Source organism: Vipera ursinii (assembly GCF_947247035.1).
Source record: "Vipera ursinii genome assembly, chromosome: 16".
Taxonomy (NCBI): domain Eukaryota; kingdom Metazoa; phylum Chordata; class Lepidosauria; order Squamata; family Viperidae; genus Vipera; species Vipera ursinii.
In genome coordinates, this window is record NC_139529.1 from 7,157,722 (window position 1) to 7,178,057 (window position 20,336).

General features: G+C 48.2%; 2 protein-coding genes across 18 annotated transcripts in view; one reads left to right on the top strand and one right to left on the bottom strand.

Annotated features, from left to right (window-relative positions):
- MAPKAP1 (MAPK associated protein 1) overlaps positions 1-15,182 on the bottom strand; it is a 75,635-nt gene extending 60,453 nt beyond the window's left edge. For 5 of the 10 annotated variants that reach the window (XR_014493915.1, XM_083375128.1, XM_083375129.1 and 2 more), the window contains exons 1-4: positions 13,758-14,293; positions 7,458-7,788; positions 5,600-5,689; positions 2,545-2,696 (exon numbers count right to left, since the gene is read on the bottom strand). Coding sequence is in view for 9 of the 10 variants with exons in the window: in XM_083375128.1 (XP_083231254.1) it covers positions 2,545-2,696; positions 5,600-5,689; positions 7,458-7,788; positions 13,758-13,769 (585 nt within the window). In the remaining variant the exon portion in view is untranslated. Of the gene's footprint in view, positions 1-2,544; positions 2,697-5,599; positions 5,690-7,457; positions 7,792-9,131; positions 9,155-13,757; positions 14,294-14,833 lie in introns of those variants that run through there. The other 5 variants (XM_083375125.1, XM_083375126.1, XM_083375130.1 and 2 more) reach the window with 5 other exon arrangements.
- A 2,810-nt stretch (positions 15,183-17,992) lies between these two features.
- The window catches only part of PBX3 (PBX homeobox 3), a 111,775-nt gene continuing 109,431 nt past the window's right edge, over positions 17,993-20,336 (top strand). For 5 of the 8 annotated variants that reach the window (XM_083375155.1, XM_083375161.1, XM_083375160.1 and 2 more), the window contains exons 1-2: positions 17,993-18,059; positions 18,758-20,171. In XM_083375155.1, the coding sequence (XP_083231281.1) occupies positions 19,975-20,171 (197 nt within the window). In that variant the 5' untranslated portion in view covers positions 17,993-18,059; positions 18,758-19,974. Of the gene's footprint in view, positions 18,060-18,341; positions 18,371-18,471; positions 20,172-20,336 lie in introns of those variants that run through there. The other 3 variants (XM_083375157.1, XM_083375158.1, XM_083375156.1) reach the window with 3 other exon arrangements.

Below are 20,336 nucleotides of genomic sequence, written 5' to 3' on the forward strand. Positions count from 1 at the left end.
ATTTAGTACCCACGATCGTGGGGAGGGGGGAAAAAAAACATTTGTTCATAATTATCCAGACGTAAAGTGGAACGCAACTGGTACAAGAGCAGCATGCGAAAAATGTATTTAAGGTCTGTCATCCCAAAATGCTGCTAAAAGCTATTAACCAGTACGTGTTAATTGCCACAGCATTCATATTAATTTTCACTTCAGGCCCGACACTGCTGAATATTTCCCTTGATACGTTTTAAACAAAGTTTAATTTAAGGAACTGCTTCTATCAACACTTATGAAAATTAACAGCCAAGCAATTAGTACTCATGAATTATCCCTTCCCCCAGTCTCATTGCTAAAAACAGTTGCTAACAAAGAGATTGTTGTTGGTTTCTTTTCAGACAGGGGTCCACGGCCTTGGACACCCCCCCAGCCTCAAATTGGATGGGCTTAGCCCCAAAGAGTTGAAATGTGTTGTTATATTATGGCAGGCAAGTTTTATTTTTTGCTGCAAGGCAGAGATTTTTTTTTTATTTTTATTTTTCCCCCCAGTTCAAAAGCTTCTGGATGTTTGATTACGGTATCTATTGTTTTCACAACCTGGGCAAGTCCTAGAAACTTTACATGGATGAACCAGGGAAGGACTTTTGCCAATCCCGGATATGGACAGAAAAGGGGAAATTAATTTGGGATATGTGTCTATGGAGATTCTCAGTCATCCAGGTCACAGTTGTCCCAAAGGTGGTTTTTCTTTCTTTCCAAAAAGCAACTGGACTTTTGTTTTTCCTTGAAGACGAAGAACTGAAGAAGCTTCTCGGATGAGACGCGAAACCTCTTCAAGGAAAAACAAAAGTCCACTTGCCTTTGGGACAATATTGGATAAGGTAACAGAGATTAAAGAGTGCAACGTATGTAGGAAATGTAGCCAGGATACCATCCCTTGGAGATGCTGAACTACTAAACCCAATCAATATCTCAGGGGCTGCCCCAAAGAAGAGGGAGTCAAGCTATTTTCCAAAGCAGCCAAAGGCAGGACAAGAATCAACGGATGGAAAACGATGAAGGAGAGACGCAACCTGGAACTAGGGAGGAATTTCCTGACAGCGAGAACAATTAACCAGTGGAACAACTTGCCTTTAGAAGCGGTGGATGCTCCAACACTGGAGGTTTTCAAGAAGAGATTGGACAACCATTTGTCCGAAATGGTACAGGGTTTCCTGCCTGAGCAGGGGGTTGGATTAGATGACCTCCAAGGTCCCTTCCAACCCTGTTGTTCTATTCTATAAATATGAGTCTACTGTGTCTGAAGTTTGACAACAGGACCGTGGGGATGCTGCAAGGATCAGTGTGAAAAATGGTCATATAACACTTTTTCCAGTGCCGCTGTTAAGTTTGAATGGTCACTAAATGAATTGTTGTTAAGTCAACCATTAGGCTTAGGACAAGCGTGGCCCCGGGTCACTAAATCGGCCCGGCTTTCAGTTCGAATTCACAACGTGGTTAAAAAAAGAATCAGAGGTTCTGACGTTAAAAAATAAAATTAAAAAAAAATCAATAAATTTTTTTTAAGCAGCTCTTTCCCTCCTCTGAGCCTTTTTTCCTGGGTTTCAAATACAGCAATCGCCCTTCTTCTCTTTTATACACAGGAAGAGTTGCAGTTTTTTTGCGAACATTCATAAATTCTTTGCCTGGGAATAGAAACGTGCCTGATTTGCATAATTAACCCAACCAGTTGGGTCTCTTGGGGAAGGAATGCCTAATTGGGAAGAGATGGGGAAGAGCTATTACGGGGGTGGGGGGACTTTGGGGGCCTAATTAAGCACGCTTTTTTTAAAAAAAAAATTCCTACTTAATTATATATTTACTCCAGAGGCTGGGTGACTCTTGAAATCTTTTTTTTTTTTTCAGATTTGGAACACGGGCTTTGATTCTCCCTTTTTCTTTTCTTTTCTTTCTTTTTTTCAAGAAAAAGGTTTAATGCTCACGAGAACGTTCAATCTCTCGACCGGCTGAGTAAATTTTTATTTTGACGGGGAGAAAGGCGAAGAACAACGCCGCTGAAATTAGAGAAAGAGAGCCGGCAGTAGTTAAGTTGATCCTTTCTTGATTTTTATTTTTATTTTTTTGAAGGATGATGCCGCTTTTGAATGACAGCTGGGGAAGAAGAAGAAAAAAGAAGCAACAACCTTGAAGGGTCCGAAATACGACGATAAAAAACGCGTCTTTATGGACCCGCCACGTGCTTTTTTTTCTTGCTGGCCTGTGTCAATGGGGGCCTGCCTTGCTTCACTATCACAGGCAATATTTTATCAGAAGGTCCCTTCCAAAGCAATAACTGAGTTCCACTAAGCCAGGGGTAGGCAACCTCACCTCTTTTATGACTCGTGGACCTCAACTCCCAGAATTCCTGAGTCAGCATAGCTGGCTCAGGAATTCTGAAAGTTGAGGTCCACGAGTCATAAAAGAGCTGAGGTTGCCTACCCCTGCACTAAGCTATGTGATGCGGAGAGACCGCGAAGCAAGGACGAAAAACCAAAGGGAGCCAAGCAACCTCTCGTTCTTGCTTACCTTGCCGTCGAACTTGGAGTATTCGTTAAAAGGATTGTTCGACTGCAAAGGACATTGTTCCAGCCGGACGGAAAGGATGGATGGCTTCAGAGGAGGATGGGCAGGCTTCAGCTTGAAATTCTTCTTCTCGAAAAGGAGGCTCAACTCCTCGGCTGGGGTTCAAAGACAGAGAGGGACATTACAACCTCCGATTGGCTATGGAGATCCTCAAGTCAATCCAGGCCCTGGTTGTCCCAAAGGGGCTTCTTACAGAGGGCGACTGGACGACGTTTTCTCCTCGAGGAAGACGACGACGACGTTTCGCCTCGCATCCCGGAAGCTTCTTGGACGTGAAGTCAAGGAGTCAGAACTGAAGAAGCTTCTGGAGTGAGAAGCGAAATGTCTTCCCCAAGGGAAAAACACACACACACACACACACAAAAAAAAACCACAGTCCAGTTGCCTTTTGAAAAAGCACCGTGGAGATGACAACATCTGATGGATGCGCCCTCCAAGGCTGAAAACACCCAATGGAAAGCTAGCCTGTGTGGGGAACTGGAATTTAGCTATAGTTAGGGAATACGATTATCTGGATTATGTGGTCACTGTCACCGGTCAGTTATTCAGTCTCTAAGAAGCTACTCCATTATGGGTTAATGGCCAACAGGATGACACCAAGAGCTTCTGCAACGGAGACAGATTCCTTGGGTGGCCAAATAAAGTATTCTGTTCAATTCAGCTGCCACGTTGTTGAGATGGATGTGGAAAACTCTACACTGAGGGCGGCATATATATCGCTGAACCTTGACGTGTACCACCAGAAGCCCAATGGGAATAGGAAATTTGGAAAGTAAAGGGAAGCTAACCATGCCTCAAGAGAAGATGGCATGTTTGAGCATCAACTCAGCCTAGGAATCAGGTGCAACTTTTGTCAGGTGTGCAAGACGAGCCGGAAGGTTCTTGGGTAAGGCAAGGCTATCTTTTTTTTCTTTTTTCTTTTAAATGAAGACAGATGAACTTAGTTGTCAAGACTTGTTGAGCTGTTCCCATCGGTTTCTTCTCCGTACAGCCAATGTGGAATTGGAGGGGGTTTCGTGACACATCTGCTCCAGGAACGAGCTGCCCCCAAACTCAATCCATCACCATTGACAGATCCGCTTCCAAGCTACCAATCTTTTTCTACTCCTGGACCTGTAGACGTCCCCGAGATTTACACGCTTATCCCTCTTGAGGATTTGAATGGATACTCAGGCAGATTGAGTGGGGACTTCCAAATACTGGAGGGATGGGGGCAGGGGAACCCGTCTGTTAAACGGCAGAATTGAAACTTGTCAAACTCAGGGAGATGACAGCTTAACCCAAAGTATTGAGACGGAGGAGGTGCAGGTGGGCCACCGTTACAAAAAGAGAGACACTGAGACAACTCAACAGAGCCACGGAGGGTTAAACTGTCCCTACGGGTGATCCTTGATTTACAACCACAATGGGAGCCCCAAATTTCTGCGTCGGTCACTAAATGAATGGTTGTAATTTGTAGGACTACCTGTCCGGTCACTAAAACCATGTACGTCACAGCCTCTGAGTCAGCAATTTTATCTAATTTGAAGAGGCCAGTCTGGTCTGGAACAAAAATAAAGAAATTCATATCTAACAATGACCTTGAGATGCTACATTGAGTTATTCTTTGGGCCTTGACAGTCACGACCTTGCGTCTGGCTAAGAGCTCATTTTAACAGGCAATTTTGCTCTTGGGGGAAAAGACGGCGAGATCCTGGCTGATGGTTTGTTTGGCTGGCACAGGTGCTGCCTCCATCTCCAGAATTCTTCTCTGCTGAATGAGGCAGCTTCCCTTGATTCAAGAGGGGCGCTGGGTGCCGATGGGACGATTTGGGAAACTATTATACGGCACAAAAGATCAGAAGGTGGAACTTGATTTGGGGTCCTCCATGCTCTCTGAGTCTGGTTGTTTTCTTGCAGACGTTTCATTACCTGACATCATCATCAAAAGTGCCACAAGGCCACAAAAGTGCCACAAGGGCACAAGGGCTTTGCTCTCTGTTTCTATACAAATGGCTTGATTTGTCATTTGTTACGGAAGGGTTTTGCAACTTCAGAGCCACAGAATTTGAGCAGAGCAGTTCCGAAAACAAGGCAGGGACTTTGATAATGTAGAAGACCAAAATACAATGCATCATTAAATAATGAAGCAGTTATTTTTGTGTACCGTTAAAAGGAAAAAAAAAAGGGGAGAGGATTTGCCGTGAAGGCTGAAAGGAGTCAGTTGTGAAGGCCAATTCCCGAACGGATCGGCTGATTTGCAAGGAATCTCATTGTGTATTCACCAAATGGAGACACTTTAAAGGGATGAAGCCCTAGCCCAGATCTCTCCCTTACGTTACAAACGCGCAGCTTCTCAGAATAAAAAAGGGAATTTCTCTCGTTACTCCTGCTTTGTGCTCCTCAGAGGAACAGCGGCCTAATAAATAAAACAGCGGACTGTGTCCTGTGGACCAAGGCACGCCAACGAAATGCACATCCTTGCTATTCTTGAACCAAGATTACAAAACTAATCTGTTAAGATTAGCAGCTCATATACGGCAGCCACAGGGCAGTTTAGGACAAAGGTGCTTCCAAAACTTGAGAGAATTCTCTTTACGCTTTGGCTTCCAGGAAAACTGGGAACAACAAACTGCACCCATGGCCATTTCTAAAGCTTTAACTGTTCCCAAAGATGAATCTTATCTGATCCATCAGGACAAGGACCGGGCATCCTCCAAAATCTTCCAGCTTTGACCACCTGTGACTCTCCACGGGGGGGGTCCCATCATCCTACCTGCTCCTTAGATTTTTCTGGCTAGGGATGATGGAAGCTGAAGTCCAAATGGGTGACACACATGGATAGAGAGCTCCTGTTCTTGGTGAATTCTTTAAAGGAATATTCTTTGTTGTTATTCGTCTTTTAGCCAAGCAATCTCCGAAGTTATTCTTTATCGTGCAACCACGTACAGACTTAACAAGGTTATGCATGAAACAAGCTCAGAAACAAACGGTGAATAAAATAACATATTTTTTTTACCAGAACAGGTGATATTCCTCTCTTTCCACTGCACGTTTTTGCATTTGATCTGATTCTGCCTCTCTTTCCGTAGCCGTTCGAGTCTCTGAGCTTAGGAAGAAAAAAAAAGTATTATAATATTTAAGTTTGTCAACGAAAGTTTGCTATGAACAAAAGACATAATTAACTACCTTGCTATGAATAAAGATGTTTTATGCTGCACATCTATGGGGGTGGGGTGGGGTGCGTGCAATAAAATTTTAAAGGTGGCACCCCTGAAAAGCAAATACCAACAAAAACATGAAAATGTTCTTGATTTATAATTGAAATTAGAGGATATAAAACATTAATAGAGATCATAAAGATAGTATTAACATGGAAGAGAATAATAAAATGTGAAAACTTCTGTGATTAATATGACATTTCATTATATAAATCATTAATAACGGTCTTAAAGGAATTTTAATGCACAAATGAACTGAAGTGAATATTACATTACAGGAATAAAATTACTGTTATGAATTACTCTCCCCGTTTCAAAAATTAAAGATAAATGAACTCGGACTAGACTATTAAAGTTTTAAATATAAAATCTTTTATCTAAAAAAAATCGTGAAAATTATAAAATGTCAACGCTATATAAATTAGCATAGCTTTTTCTTCCCTGTGCTGGAACAGTTTATAGGTAGTAAAAATAAATGATTTGTATCTGCGCAACATTAGTCAAATCTTAAAAACCGAATATCATTTTTCCTCTTTACATATTTTTGACTCCACATCCAAAACCGTCCACGCTCAAATAGGTGAAATATCAGTAGCCGAGTGCCTTCGGAGGCACTTGGAATTCTCTCTCTGCTTTTAATGTCAGATTGATTCCAGAAGACAAAGAAGATGAGCAGCTAAGATAAACTGGTTAAGACTGGTTTAAAAAAAAAACCACCTCTCTCTGAATGTACAAACCTCCAGAAAATGACTTTTTGTTCTGTTTTGGCAAGGGGGAGCTGTCCGAGGTCCTGATGATCCTATGACAGCTAATCCTTTTTGAATCACCTTAACCGGGCCGGAATTTCCATCCCTGGTTGTTAGGGGAGACATCAACGCACAGGGACAGCAGTTTCAGGAGACCTAGTGGTGGACATTAGGGGAGGACTGGACTGTCATGAGGAGCAGGTACCGTTTTTTAGGTTAAATCCATCCAGTTCTCAGTTTAGACAAAAGGTTCTCTCGTTCTTCTAAAGCTAGGAGAAAGTCAGCCGAGGTCCCCATTTGGTTATTTCCAACGAAGGAGGATATTTGGAGCTCAGGGTTGAAATGAGGGGTCCTTGGTATTCTCTGAGCTTGCTTGTTTTCTTGTAGAGATGCTATTACCCAACTAGGTAACATCATCAGTGCCAGAAAGGAAGGACATTTGCTTTCTGTTTATATCCAATATAATCCCGCTCCCTTCTAAGCACTGACGACGTTACCTAGTTTGGCTCATGAAATGTTTGCGGGAGAACAACCAAGCTCAGAGAGCACCAAGGACCCCACAGTCCTCCTCCTCCTCCTCGAACCCAACTCCCTTCTAAGCACTGACGACGTTACCTAGTTTGGGTCATGAAACGTCTGCAAGAAAGCAGCCAAGTTCGGAAAGCACCCAGGACCCCTAATTTAGTTTCCGCCCCCCAACTCCCATAGACTGTTTATTTAGCTCCACCCAAAACACAGTTCCCAACAAATAAGGAGATGGGTCTTTCCATGGGGAAAAAAATGCACACCCTTTGTTACTCGATTCCTTTAACTGGAGATTTCTGGAGTTGACCAAGGTTACATCCCAGCCTCATCCTAGGAAGACAACCCCCCCCCCCGCCACCCCAGATGCTCTGTCTGCATAACTCACCTGTATTTGAGCGCCTTCGAATGCCGAAGTCCCAGCTTGAGGTAATGTCCACGGACTGAGAATACACAAAACCCTGAGGTTCACCGTTGCCGCTTGATCCTTCCGAGCTGTCGTCCCCATTGGCCGAAGCCGGGTGGAACCTTTCCAGGTCGACGTCGTGGTCAATGAGGACCATCTCACACATCCCCGTGTCATCGCTGGTCACATGCGACTGTCGGATGTGAGCCAGGATAATAGCCGGGTTGTCCAAGAAAGCCATCCTACTCTCCCAGGGTCTGCGGCCTTCCCCTACTATCTTCCTTGATCCATGCTGAACCAACGTCTTCTCTACCTGCTGGAGAAAACACAGGGCAGACGCTGCAGAGGACAAGCTTAGGAAATGACTGGATGCCAAATGGGATGAGTCCTTGACTCACATCCGTTCAAAGTTACAACGGCTCTGGAAAAAAGGGACTCGTGGCTGTTTTTCACACTTAATGACCGCTGCAGCATCCCCACAATCCTGTGATCAAAATTCAGACGCTGGGCAACTGACTCCTACAGATGGACAGTTGCAGTGTCCTGGGGGGGAATCGTGATCCCCCCTTTTGCGACCTGCGACAGTTAAGGTCAATGGGAAAGCCAGCTTCCCTTAACACCCGTGTTACTCACTTAACAACGATGGAGTCCTCCTCAGAATGGAATAGGACAACTCGCCGCGGGACAATTTAGCAATTCAATTTAATTATTTAAAACAATTTTTTTATTTTTTTTAAAAAAATTTTTTTGTCATTCGCATTTCACTCCGTCCTCCCTTTCACATCCTTTCTTTCATGATTCAATTCCATCATGTCTTTGATATTGGTGTAATTATAAGTTCCTCCTCGTCGTCTTTGCCCCATAATAGCCACCCAGCGAAGTGGGTTGGGCTGAGAAAGAGGGACTGGACTGGAGTCACCCAGCTGGCTTTCGTGGATAAGGTGGGACTAGAACTCACAGTCTCCTGGTGAGTGACCCAGAGTCACCCAGCTGGCTTTCGAGGATAAGGCGGGACTAGAACTCACAGTCTCCTGGTGAGTGACCCAGAGTCACCCAGCTGACTTTCGAGGATAAGGCGGGACTAGAACTCACAGTCTCCTGGTGAGTGACCCAGAGTCACCCAGCTGGCTTTCGAGGATAAGGCGGGACTAGAACTCACAGTCTCCTGGTGAGTGACCCAGAGTCACCCAGCTGGCTTTCGAGGATAAGGCGGGACTAGAACTCACAGTCTCCTGGTGAGTGACCCAGAGTCACCCAGCTGGCTTTCGAGGATAAGGCGGGACTAGAACTCACAGTCTCCTGGTGAGTGACCCAGAGTCACCCAGCTGGCTTTCGAGGATAAGGCGGGACTAGAACTCACAGTCTCCTGGTGAGTGACCCAGAGTCACCCAGCTGGCTTTCGAGGATAAGGCGGGACTAGAACTCACAGTCTCCTGGTGAGTGACCCAGAGTCACCCAGCTGGCTTTCGAGGATAAGGCGGGACTAGCACTCACAGTCTCCTGGTGAGTGACCCAGAGTCACCCAGCTGGCTTTCGTGGATAAGGCGGGACTAGAACTCACAGTCTCCTGGTTTCTTGGCCAGCACCTTCATCACTACACCAGATTGACTCTTTATAACAGCCAGCAGGCACTGCGCACGTGTCAGCAGACTTTACCTGCTTACAAAGTCTCCCAAGAAGGGCTGCTACCCACTTACAAGAGGTGTTAGTCGTTGACTTTGCTTCTACTTGTGTAAATACAAAAATCGGAAGCAAAGCAAAGTGCTGTTGAGTTTGGCCAACGGAAACCCTTCCTTCCTTCCTTCCTTTACGTGGAATAATATTGCTGCTAATTGTGACAAAATCCTTGTCCAATCCATTCAATCGGGACCCGCCCCTTGACCAACCAAAGGCTTTTAACACAGCGCTAATTCAGGATGGGCAGGAGATAAATTGAGGTCTGCCGTGACATCTCGGGGTGATTTAAAGCTTTCCATTGGCCGCACAAGTTTTTGACATTCGGGAAATTTATTTCCTAACAAGAACATTCAATCATTGAGAGACTCCCAAGTGCAGGAGAAGGGCTGTAGAAAAAAGTTTGTTCTGTCAGCTTTCTTAAACTGGCCGTGCATTTTTGGGGGGAGAGGAGAGGGGAAAAAAATGTCTGCATTGCCAATTCTTTTTCTGATCCGGAAGCTGCTAGCGTTCCCTTGGCCTTCTGCATGCGTGTGTGCATTTATATACATTGCACAAATTAGCTGTAAGCAACCAGGATAGTTACATTTCATGCACTATTTTAGGTCGTGGATTTGGCCCACAATAAGATCGTTAATTAGCGTGACTTGCTCCCTGTTTATATACAGTGCGCCGATGATGTTACCTAGATGGGTCATGACACGCCTGCAAGAAAACAGCCAACCTCAGAGACCACCACGGACCCCTCATTTCAACCCCAAGGTACATATATTCTCTTCTATCTGTAACACATATGTAACATGATTAAGGAATCAAGAATGGATTGGCTCACGATGTTACCGAGTACAGCTCTTCTTACGCTTCGATATGGCTACATGAAAATGCCCATGTTCTTCTTTCAATAAAAAGCAGTTTTTGGCTACTCCATCCTAGGGCAAACTGCACAGCCAAAATCTCTTTTTTTAAAAAAGTAAAAATAAAAAAATAAGACACTGGTATTAAAGAAAAGCACTTTTGCTTTGCCAGAGCTAATGTCTTATTTATTATTATTATTATTATTATTTAAGTAACAGCTTGAAGCACCTCAAAGACCTACGGTTGGGCACTGGAGAAGCCAAATCCGGGTTCCAAGAAAAAAAAAATCACTGCTGCCCCATGCATGCCATCGCAGGAACGCTGGCATGTTAATTGTGTATTTATAAGATGGTTAATGGTTAGTTAATTTACCTCCCACACTATTATTGTGCTTGAAAATGATTTAATGTCTGCCGAGGGAGTTAAACAACAGGCTTAACAGCAGATGCAGAGGCCCACTTATTTATTTATTTCCGTCTTCCTGCCCGCTGAACCCCGACTTCACACACGGGTTTACGGGCCCGGGAGGCTTGAAAAAGATGTGGGCTTTCTTAATAGCTCTCACAACTGGGTTGGCAACCTTTCAACTTCCATGGTAGCCAAAGAGGAAACGGGAGCGGGAGAGGGGCTACAATTTGTAAATACCACTATTCCCATGCCGGGACCTTCTGTCTAGGAGAGGCGGTGGGCAAAACAGCAGGGTAAAAGCGGCAAGAACCAACGAAAGACGCTTTGCATTTGGAAACGACAAAGGAAGTTCCTAGGAATCAAATCAACTCCTAGCAATCTCGTCACAGACCATCTTATTATACGGGGGCGGGGGCTTACAGGAAGACTCAAGAGGGAAAGCTTCCCGATTACCGAGAGTAAATTGGAATCTGAAAAATAATCTCTATTTTCCTTACGTTCTCTCCAAATTATAGCCCCCGGTTCCTTGTGTTTCAAAGCGAGGGAAAAATGATGACTCTAAGTGAGCTGTGCCTCCCAAATCATTAATAAAGAATGGAGTTTCATTGCATCTTAAGGAGGAAGAAAAAAAAAAGGATTTCTTTTTTGCTCCTACAGATAGATACTGCTTTAAAGAGATGTGTGATGTTAGCAATGAAGGGATGGGGGGGGGGAAGAAGACGGAGGAGGAGGAGGAGGAGGAGGAGGAGGAGGAGGAGGAGGAGGGGAAGAGTATTATGAAAGAAATCCTAGCAGATCAGCTCTATCTGTCTTCTCCAACCTGGCTGAAATGTCTGGGCATTTTAGTCTACACAAATGAAGAAGACCCATCTTGCCTAACTTACTCCTGCTCTACGTTTGTTGTTTATTTAGCTTCTACACCACCCAACCGTGAACTGTTTACAACCTCATAATAAAACCAAGCAAAGGCATGAACAAACAAGCATAGATTAAAAACAGAAGTACAAAACAGGTTAAAACGTCCACGATGACAATCAAGTGAAAGAACTCCAATGCACCACAGGTGCATTTCCTAGCTGGGTCATGGAATGTCTGCAAGAAAACCACCAAGCTCAGAGCTGCTGTATTTAAACAGGGAGCAAGTCACACTCTCTAGTACTGAAGACGTTACCTAGTTGGGTCATGCAAAGTCTGCAAGGACACCACCCAGCTCAGAGAGCAGGAAGGACCCCAAAGTTCAACCCTGAGCTACAAATATACTCTTCTATTGTTAGGCTGAGGCATTTGAGGAGGGGGTAGGGTTTCTCAGACCACCAGCCATCCCCAGGGCTGCTTCCTATGCTAATTGACAAAGCCAGGTCTCTTCCAGAATGGAAGTTCCCCTCACCTCTGCAAGCTAAGATGTTCCATAGGACAAGGGTAGCAACAGAGAAGGCCCTCTTCCTAGATCCCGCCAGTCAAATCTCCTCGATCAACGGGATGCATATCATGCAAGTGCAAAAACAACAACAACAACAACAACAACAACAACAACAATAATAATAATAATAATAATAATAATAATAATAAAAGACAAAGAGTTTTTGCTTGTCCCCTGAAAACCCTGATGGATAGCAAAGTACGGACTGCAGAACAATAGAGTTGGAAGGGACCCCCTGGAGGTCTTCTAGTCCAATCCCCTGCTCAAATGCCCTGTATCGTTTCAGACAAATGGTTGTCCAATCTCTTCTCATTGAAATTGATTTTTTTAAAAAAAAAATAGTTAGGAGGAATGAGATTGGATATGGAGAGGTGATCGTATTCCTGCTGAGGTGGGATTTCTCTCTTATCCATATCTTGTCTCGAGAAAGAAAAAAAAAATCTCCCCCTTGGAGGACGTAGAATTATTACCCCTGAATATTTTAAGCAAATAAGTATTGGCGGGGGAGGGGGGGGAGGAGGAGGAAGGGAAGAAACCAACCACACTTATAAATTAGACCAACAAATCTAGTTTCCTCGACTCCTGCCTGCAAAGAGCATTCTATCAATAGAGCGAAATGCTAATCTCCTAATTAACAAGCTAATTAGGTAATTATGCCTTTGCAGAGGGACGCCTAAATGAAATATGACAACATGGTCATCTCTTTATATGGCACCTGTGGGCCTTTTCAGCTGTCACTGCGAAGAGTGTAACATCAATTGGAACAGATGACAAAGTGATGTCATTTTTCATTCCAATATTCCTCGGAAAAGTACAGGAGGGGAGGACGGTTTTGTATTTCTGTTTGTTTTTGTTTTGTTTTAAAATGCAGCCTCTTTTTTTTCCTAGATTCAGCTGCATTTGAGGACTCTCGCTTCCTTCTTCGGAATCAGACTTCTTGATTTAACGCTGACCAGGTTCGTACGCTATGCTATTCCGCTACATTTGACTGTGGTGTACTAAAAAAAATAAAAATAAAACATTGATGGTCTAGTCAGGTGGGCTCGTATAGCAGAATTAAACTATCCACCCCCGTAGTTTACAAACTACGGGCAGCCCTCGACGTTAAGAACCACAGTGGAGTCCAAATTTCCTGTTGCTAAGGGAGGAGTTTGTTAAGTGAGTTTTGCCCCATTATACGACTTTCCTTGCCACCGTTTTTAAGTGAATCGCTGCAGTGAAGTTAGAACACGGCTGTGAAGTGAAATCTGACTTCGCTTGTCAGAAGGGGATCGCAAAAAGGGATCACGGGACCCCAGGACACTGCAACCTGTCATAAGTGTGAGTCAGTTACCAAGAGTCTGAATTTTGATCACGCGGCTGTGGGGAACGCTGCCACGGTTGTAAGTGTGAACAACTAGGTGGGCACTAGATACCCAGCCTGGTCTAACTGAGTAGCTGGTTTGACAGGTTGAGCTAACCCCAATCTGACTTGTTTGTGTTCCCCTTAGTGCCTCAGCCACAGTGGTCGCCTTGATTTAGAAGCTGGGACTAGTCAATTGCTCATCTGTGCAACTGAAAAAGCAATGGAAGCACTCCAGATTCAGCTTAAAGACGACCGTCATCCTCCTCCAGAGTTCGAAAGCAGAAGAGTAAATCAGGTTTGAAATCATTTATTTACAATTCCACCTCTGACCCTGGTTTCCCAGCAACCACGGACCAGCCAAGACATCAGGAGGATCCCAAATTGGGGAAGGCTGAATCAGATTCACATCCTCTGTTCCAAATCGGGAGGAAAACAAGGAAGCGTTTTAACATGAGCAAGTCTTCACTATGACTTTCCCTTACAGTAACAATTGGTTCGTCTTAGGGAAGCTCACGAAGCAGCAAAATGGATAATAATAATAATAATAATAATAATAATAATAATAATAGCTGGAAGGGACCTTGGAGGTCATCTAGTCCACCCTATTCCATTTCAGACAAATGGCTGTCCAGTCTCTCTTCTTAAAAACTTCCAGTGTTGGAGCATTCACAGCTTCTGGAGGCAAGCTGTTTCCTTGATTAATTGTTCTAACTGCTAGGTTTTACTAGTTCATATTTCTTGCACTCCAAATACACAACAACAACAACACATTAGCATATTGGCTCCTCCCCCTTTCACTTATTTTGCATTCCTAGGGAAGTAAACAACTACCACCAGAACTGGAAAAAGAGCCCATTTTTCTTAGAGGGAGAAGAAGAGGCAGGGGACGGGACTGACAGCCCTATAAGCAGAGGCAGAGCCCCTCGGGGTCAAAGGGCAGCCTTGGGGGAGGGTGTCAAAGGGCAACTCTTGGAAGTAAAGCAGAAGTAAATGCCTCCCTTCCTGCAAACAAGGGCAGTCCAGAGCAAGGGCGACCAACTAGGACTCCTTTGACAACTTAGGGACTTCAACTCCCAGCATTCTTGAGCCAGCCCTGCCGGGATAAGAAAGGGACCTGCCGCCTAAGGCATGCTGGGAGTTGAAGTCCACAGCTGGTCAAAGGGGTCGTAGTTGGCCACTCCTGGCCTGGGAGGGGGGAAAACTGCTGCCTCCTCGGACAGTATGGGAAGGGGGGAGACTGGGGAGGGCAGGATCAAGGGGGGGGGTCTATTGGGAGGAGAAAAATTTGGGGAGGGGGAAAAAAGAGACCCCCATCATGCTTGCCAGAGCTGGGGGTGGGAAAGGGGGGCCTCTCCCCAAGATCAGAGCAACGATGGGGGCTGGGCTCAGCAGGCAGAGACCCCCGAGGGGGGTGGGGGCTGGGATGGGGGGGTAGGACCCCTCTGCAGCCCCCCCACTCTCCCCTCCTCCCCATCAGGGCGCTTCCTCCCTTCCTTCAGGGCTTCCCCGGCCCCATCGAGGCCTCGCCCCGCTTCCCCCGGCCCACCAAGGGCAGAGGCCGCGCCTGATGGGGCCTGGAGTCCCGCGGTGGGGAGGAGGAGGGGGATCCCCCCCCACGCACAGACAAGGCAGAGGCGAGGCCCGATCTGGACTTACGGGCCGGGCGGGCGCCGCCGTCGCTGGACCGTCCCTGCGGGGCGGCGAGGGCAAGCGTGGCGCCGGGGTCGGCGATCGCGTGGGCGGAGGGTCCCCGGGAGACCCCCACGGGCAGAGCGGCGCGTCTCAGCCACGGAGGCGCCAACCCGGAAGTAGTAGTGCCGCCATTCGGAAGTGGCCGGAAACCGGGGTAAAGCAGGCCGCCGGCCGGGCTGTTGGGCGCATGCGCTTCGCGGAGGGCGGGGGGGAGGGAAAAACAGAGGGGCGGCCATAAGGCGCCTTCTGCCTAGGAGAGGTGGCGGCAGGCGCGGGAGAGGTCTGCCGGGTCCTAGTGCCCTCCTTGTTGTTTTTTTTTGAGATTCAAACCTATTTTATTTATTTATTTAATTTATTTATTTTAATTCCATTTATATCCCGCCCTTCTCCGAAGACTCAGGGCGGCTTACAAGCTTAGCAGTAGCCTTCATTTTGGAAGGGCGGGAAGGAGGAACATGCAGAATACATGGACCGTGCCCGGGTCATCGTAGTCAGGCCCCAGCCTAGAAAGAAATCCTGCTGGGTCCCCATTCCTGAAGGCCTCAATCCAGACTTCCTTAGCTTCAGTAAACTAGCAACCGCCTCATATGGGCTGGGTGAAGTCTTCAGTCAGGTCCTCTAGTGTGCAGGAGATAGGCAGGCAGATATGTTACTGTGTGCCATGAAGTCTTCACTCAGGTCCTCTCTTACAGATTAAAAAGATATGTTACAGTACTATGATGTGCTGTAGTGTGTGTACTGTGCTGTACATACATACACACAATCAAATACACAAACACACACACTTCATCCTTTTTTAGGTAGAAATGTCCACTTCACGATGTCTATATTCAGTTCTTTCACAGCAAACTGCCTCCATTTAAAGCTATAAACTATTGCGCATGGTGAAGTCTTCACTCCCTCCCACAGTTTAAATAGATAGGCATAGCTATTAGTCCATTGTGAAGTCTTCACTCAGGTCCATCTCTCTCTCTCTCTCTCTCTCTCTCTCTCTTCATTAAAGATATAAATTACTGTCCACCATGAAGTCTTCACTCAGGTCCTCAGATACACATTAAATAGATAGGTATAGATATAAGCTACACTATTGTACATTGTAAAGTCTTCACTCAGGTCCATCTCTCTCTCTCTCTCTCCTCTACATAACCCCATCTACTGCTTCACATGAGAATGTGAGGGAAAATTAAAAAAGCTGTTTTATCACCTCAGAAGCCTTTAAAAAAACATTGAAGCTGTCTTAATTTTTTGCTAGGTTTTTAACCTCTAAGAATGGGATGTTTTGGGGCAGCCTGTTTCTGGGCCAGCTGATGAATGAAGACAGAGAGGTAATGTAAGAATTGTTGCTTACTATAATTCTGTTTGAAGCACCCCACCCTCCCCCAATATTTTGTAACATGTAATGTCCAAGAATACTTATTAAGAGTGTCTCCAATTATATATGTAGCACTGCAACAGGGAGCATTGGAACCATAAATAAAAGCAGACAGGAATAAATTCTTAATTAAAAATGCATTAGGAATTACAAGCATAATTTACTAATGTGCATTGGAATAAATTTCCAACCGTAATATTTTTAAACGTGGCATTAATAAATAATGGTAAACAGAATGTTGATAAAAAATATTTCCATAAATAACTACAGTCCGACAGGCCACGTTGTTAAAGAGTTGCTGGGAAATAAATTTTATTTGGCAGAAGCAGGGTTTTTTTTTAAATACACAATTGCCACTCCGAGGTTGGGCCAGTTGGATTGCAAACTGGCAAGCTCCGAATTTTTTCTTCCAAATGCCTAAAATCCCAGGAAACGGGCCAGGAGGAATTTGCTTCCGAGCATCCTCCGAGGGCTTCGGTCGCGAGGCAGGCAGGAATTAATCCCGGGGAAATCCCTGGGGAAGATCCGGGCGAGGCATTTAAGATCCCAGTTCATTTCCAACGGACTCTTCAGCCGGTGGATCAAAGCCCTTCCTGGGAGCAGCAGGCGGGGCGTCGTGCATGGGCTCGGCGCGGCTTTGCATGGGTCCCAGGCAGGGGATGATGGGTTTCGGTCCTCCTCAAGGTGTTCTCAGTCCTGCTTCTGAACCTGGGGCGAGGCAACCCGGGCCGTGTGGAAGGGGCAGCCCTTGCAAAGGGGAGCCTCTCCCCCCACGAAGCCAAGCGGGGCCCGGCGGGTGGGTAAGGCAGCCCAGGTCGCAGCGGGCAAGGCGAGACAGGCCGGCGGAGAGGCGGCGATGTTGCCAGGCGGCCCTCTGGAGGGCGCCTGCACGGCCGTCAGGGCGGGCGGGGGTCGTGGGAACGCTGCCAGGGTGGACGCGTGTAGGAGGCAAGTAAAGGGAGAAGACCCAACCGAAGCGACGACCGTCGCTATAGCAACCGCCCCCACAGCGCAGGCGCGCCGCCCCTCCCCGCGTGCCAGTTCGAACGCGCCAATCGGAAGTTGCGCTGCGCTGCGGGGCGGGGCGACGCAAACGTCTTCTCTCTGCGGCCCGCCTTTCTCTATCACAGCGCCCTGGGATTGGCGGAAAGCGGCTCTGTGCTCCTCCTCAGAGAGCTCCGATTGGCCCGCCGCCATTCACTCTCCTGAGGAGGGGGAGGGACCCGTTTTTGCATCTGGCACGAGTGTGCCTCAGCGTTCGTTAGTAACCGTTTCCAAAGCTGCGTGTCGGCTGGGTCGAAATAAACCCAGGCGGGTCAGTTTTCTTTCTGCGGGACGTAAAAGCGGTCCCCGGTTGTGGCCTGGTGTGTGTGTGTGTGTGTGTGTGTTGAGGGTAACCCCATTTCCCCGCCCCTTGACCACGTGACGGCCCCCACCTCCTCCCTCCCGCTCCCTTGGCAACAAGACGGCCTGCAGAAAAAGCCCAGCCGGGGCACCTTAGCCACGCCCCCAAGCGGGCGGGGCCGAATCTGGGAGGCGAGTGGGAGGAGCCGCGCGCGCAGACTGAGAAAGCAGGAGGGCTTCTAAAGCCGGGGAGGCGGGGCTGGGGCCAGGGGGCGGAGCCAGCGGAGGGCGTGGCCGGCTCCTCCTCCAGCCGAGGGAGGGGGAAAAAAAACCGTCCTTACAGGTAGAGAAGGGGGGCGTGGCCCTCTATAAAAAGCCGGCTCTGGGAAGCCGAATCAGAGACTGGCGGGAGGAGCGATGTGGCAGCTCGGCGGCGGCGGGGAGGCGGGGTGGCGTACCTGGCTGCGGAGACAGGTAAGGGGCGTGGCTTAGAGGAGAGGGAGGGAGGGAGGGAGGGCCAGGCAGCCCCACCTGCCGGACAGGAGAGCGAGCGAGCGAGGGAGCGGGAGGGCCAGGTAGCCAGCCGCCCCCTCCAGCCCTTGCCTGGCTGCGGAGGGCGCCTCCCCGGGCGGGTGGCCTTCCAAAGTTCCGAGGGGGCGTGGCGTGGGAGGGGGCGGGCCGAGGGGCGGGGCGTGGGAGGGGGCGGGCCAAGGGGCGGGGCTCCCCATCCCCTCCGGTGGCTCTGGCCGCCGCTCGCCTCCTTCGCCGGGCGACACGTCGGCAGGGTGAGTGAACGGCGTTGGCAGCTTGTCAATCGCTCACCCCAACGGCGATCAAGCAGCACAAAACACGCACACACACACGCACACACACCCCGAGTCACGGAGCGGCCGGACTCATAAATTCCAGCCGGCTGATATATTTATATATATATATATTTGGCAGGGGCAGCTTGCAATTATTATTATTATTATTATTATTATTTGCTTTTCCCTCCCCTCTTTTTTTTTCTTCTTCCCTTTCCCTTTCTTCTCTCTTTTTCCCCCCCTCTTCTCTCCCCCCCTCCTCCCCGTCCGCTTTTCTTTCCCTTTGTTTAATTTTTTTTTCCTTTTGGGCCGTGCACAAGTTGAAACTTTTCTTCTCCCTTTTTCTGGCTTCTCTTTTCTTCGCAGCCTCTCCTCCTGCCGAGACCGAGACTCCGAGACTGCTGGTGATGCTTTTGTTTCGCCTCTCCGGCCGAAGGACGACTCTTCCTTTTTGCCCCCCTCTCCCCTCCCAGATCCGGGGGAGAAGGCGACGCGCCCCCTCCCCGCCCGCCTCCCGCTTTTAAATGTGGCCCTTATCGAGAGCCGGGGATGCCCGCCGCCTACCTGCAGCTTGTTTTTTCCCCCAAAAGAAAAAGAAATTCCCTGGCCCAAGCTGGGCGTCGTTAACTTTTTAAGGATTTGAAAAAGCCGTTCTTCTATTTTCTTTTTCTTTATTATTATTATTTCATTTTGGGGGCTCTCGCTTTTCGGGCAGCACCCCCTCCCTCCCCGCTCCTCCTTTGTTTCCAAGAAGAAGAAGGGGGGAAAAAATCAGAGGAAGTGGAAAGAAGAGGGGGAGAGGAGAGAGAGAGAGAAAAAGCCGCACGCACGCACCGACACACAGAGGAGCCGGATCCGAGTCGGAGGAAGGGACCCTTACAAGCCCGGCTCGCTCGTTCCTCCGCTCCCGCCGCCTTCGCTTTGGAAGGGAAAAGTCCCCCAGCCCAGAAACGACCCTCCGGGAGCCGAGGAGGAGGAGGAGGAAGACAAACCCCGCGACTTTAAAAAAAGAAAAGAAAAAGCAAACGGGGAGAAGCCGCCCCCCCCCCCAGCCCCCGCGGCTGCTTCTGCAGAGGCCGGCGGGCTCGGCACCGACCGCCGCCGGGAGCCTCGCCGGAGGCTTGGAAGTCTGAAGGAGGCGAGCCATCGAGCGGGGAGCGGGAGAGAGCAGCCTCCAGCCGGAGCTATGCCAGCCTTGGGGATTTAGCTTTCGGCTGCCCCCCCCCCTCCCGCCCCACTTTTTTTTTCCTGGCTCCCTTCCTTTCCCGCGAGCGGCAGGACCCGCGCTTGGTTTACGGGGGCTGAAATTTACTTTCCCTTTCTTTCTTGGCCCGCTGCCCAGCCAAGGAACGCTGCTTGCTTTTTTTTTTTTGGCTGCCTTTCCCCCCCCCCGAAAGAAAAACCTCGCTTTCTCCCTCTCCTTCCTCGTCTTTCTCTCCTTCCTCAATTCCTCTCTTCCTTCCTCTCCTTTCTTATCTTCCATTCTCTCCTTCCTTCCTTCCTTCTCTCCGCGCCCCCCCCCCCCCGCCGCCGCCCCCTTTCCTCCCGTCCCCCAAAGTGCCATCTTCGCGGCGGCGGGCAGCATGGACGAGCAGTCGCGGATGATGCAGACGCTGGCCGGCGTGAACCTGGCCGGCCACGCGGTGCAAGGGGGCATGGCTCTGCCGCCTCCCCACGGGCACGAGGGCGCCGACGGCGACGGCCGCAAGCAGGACATTGGCGACATCCTGCACCAGATCATGACCATCACCGACCAGAGCCTGGACGAGGCGCAAGCAAAGTTGGTCTCTTTTCCAACCGGCCGGCAAGCTTTGGGGCGGGCGGGGTGGGGGGGCTGCACGCGCGATTGTCTGGGGTGTTGTGTTTTGTGTGTGTGTGTGTGGATGGATAGATAGATACGCTGTTGATCCGCTTTTTCTTTTCTTTTTTTGCTTGCTTGCTTGCT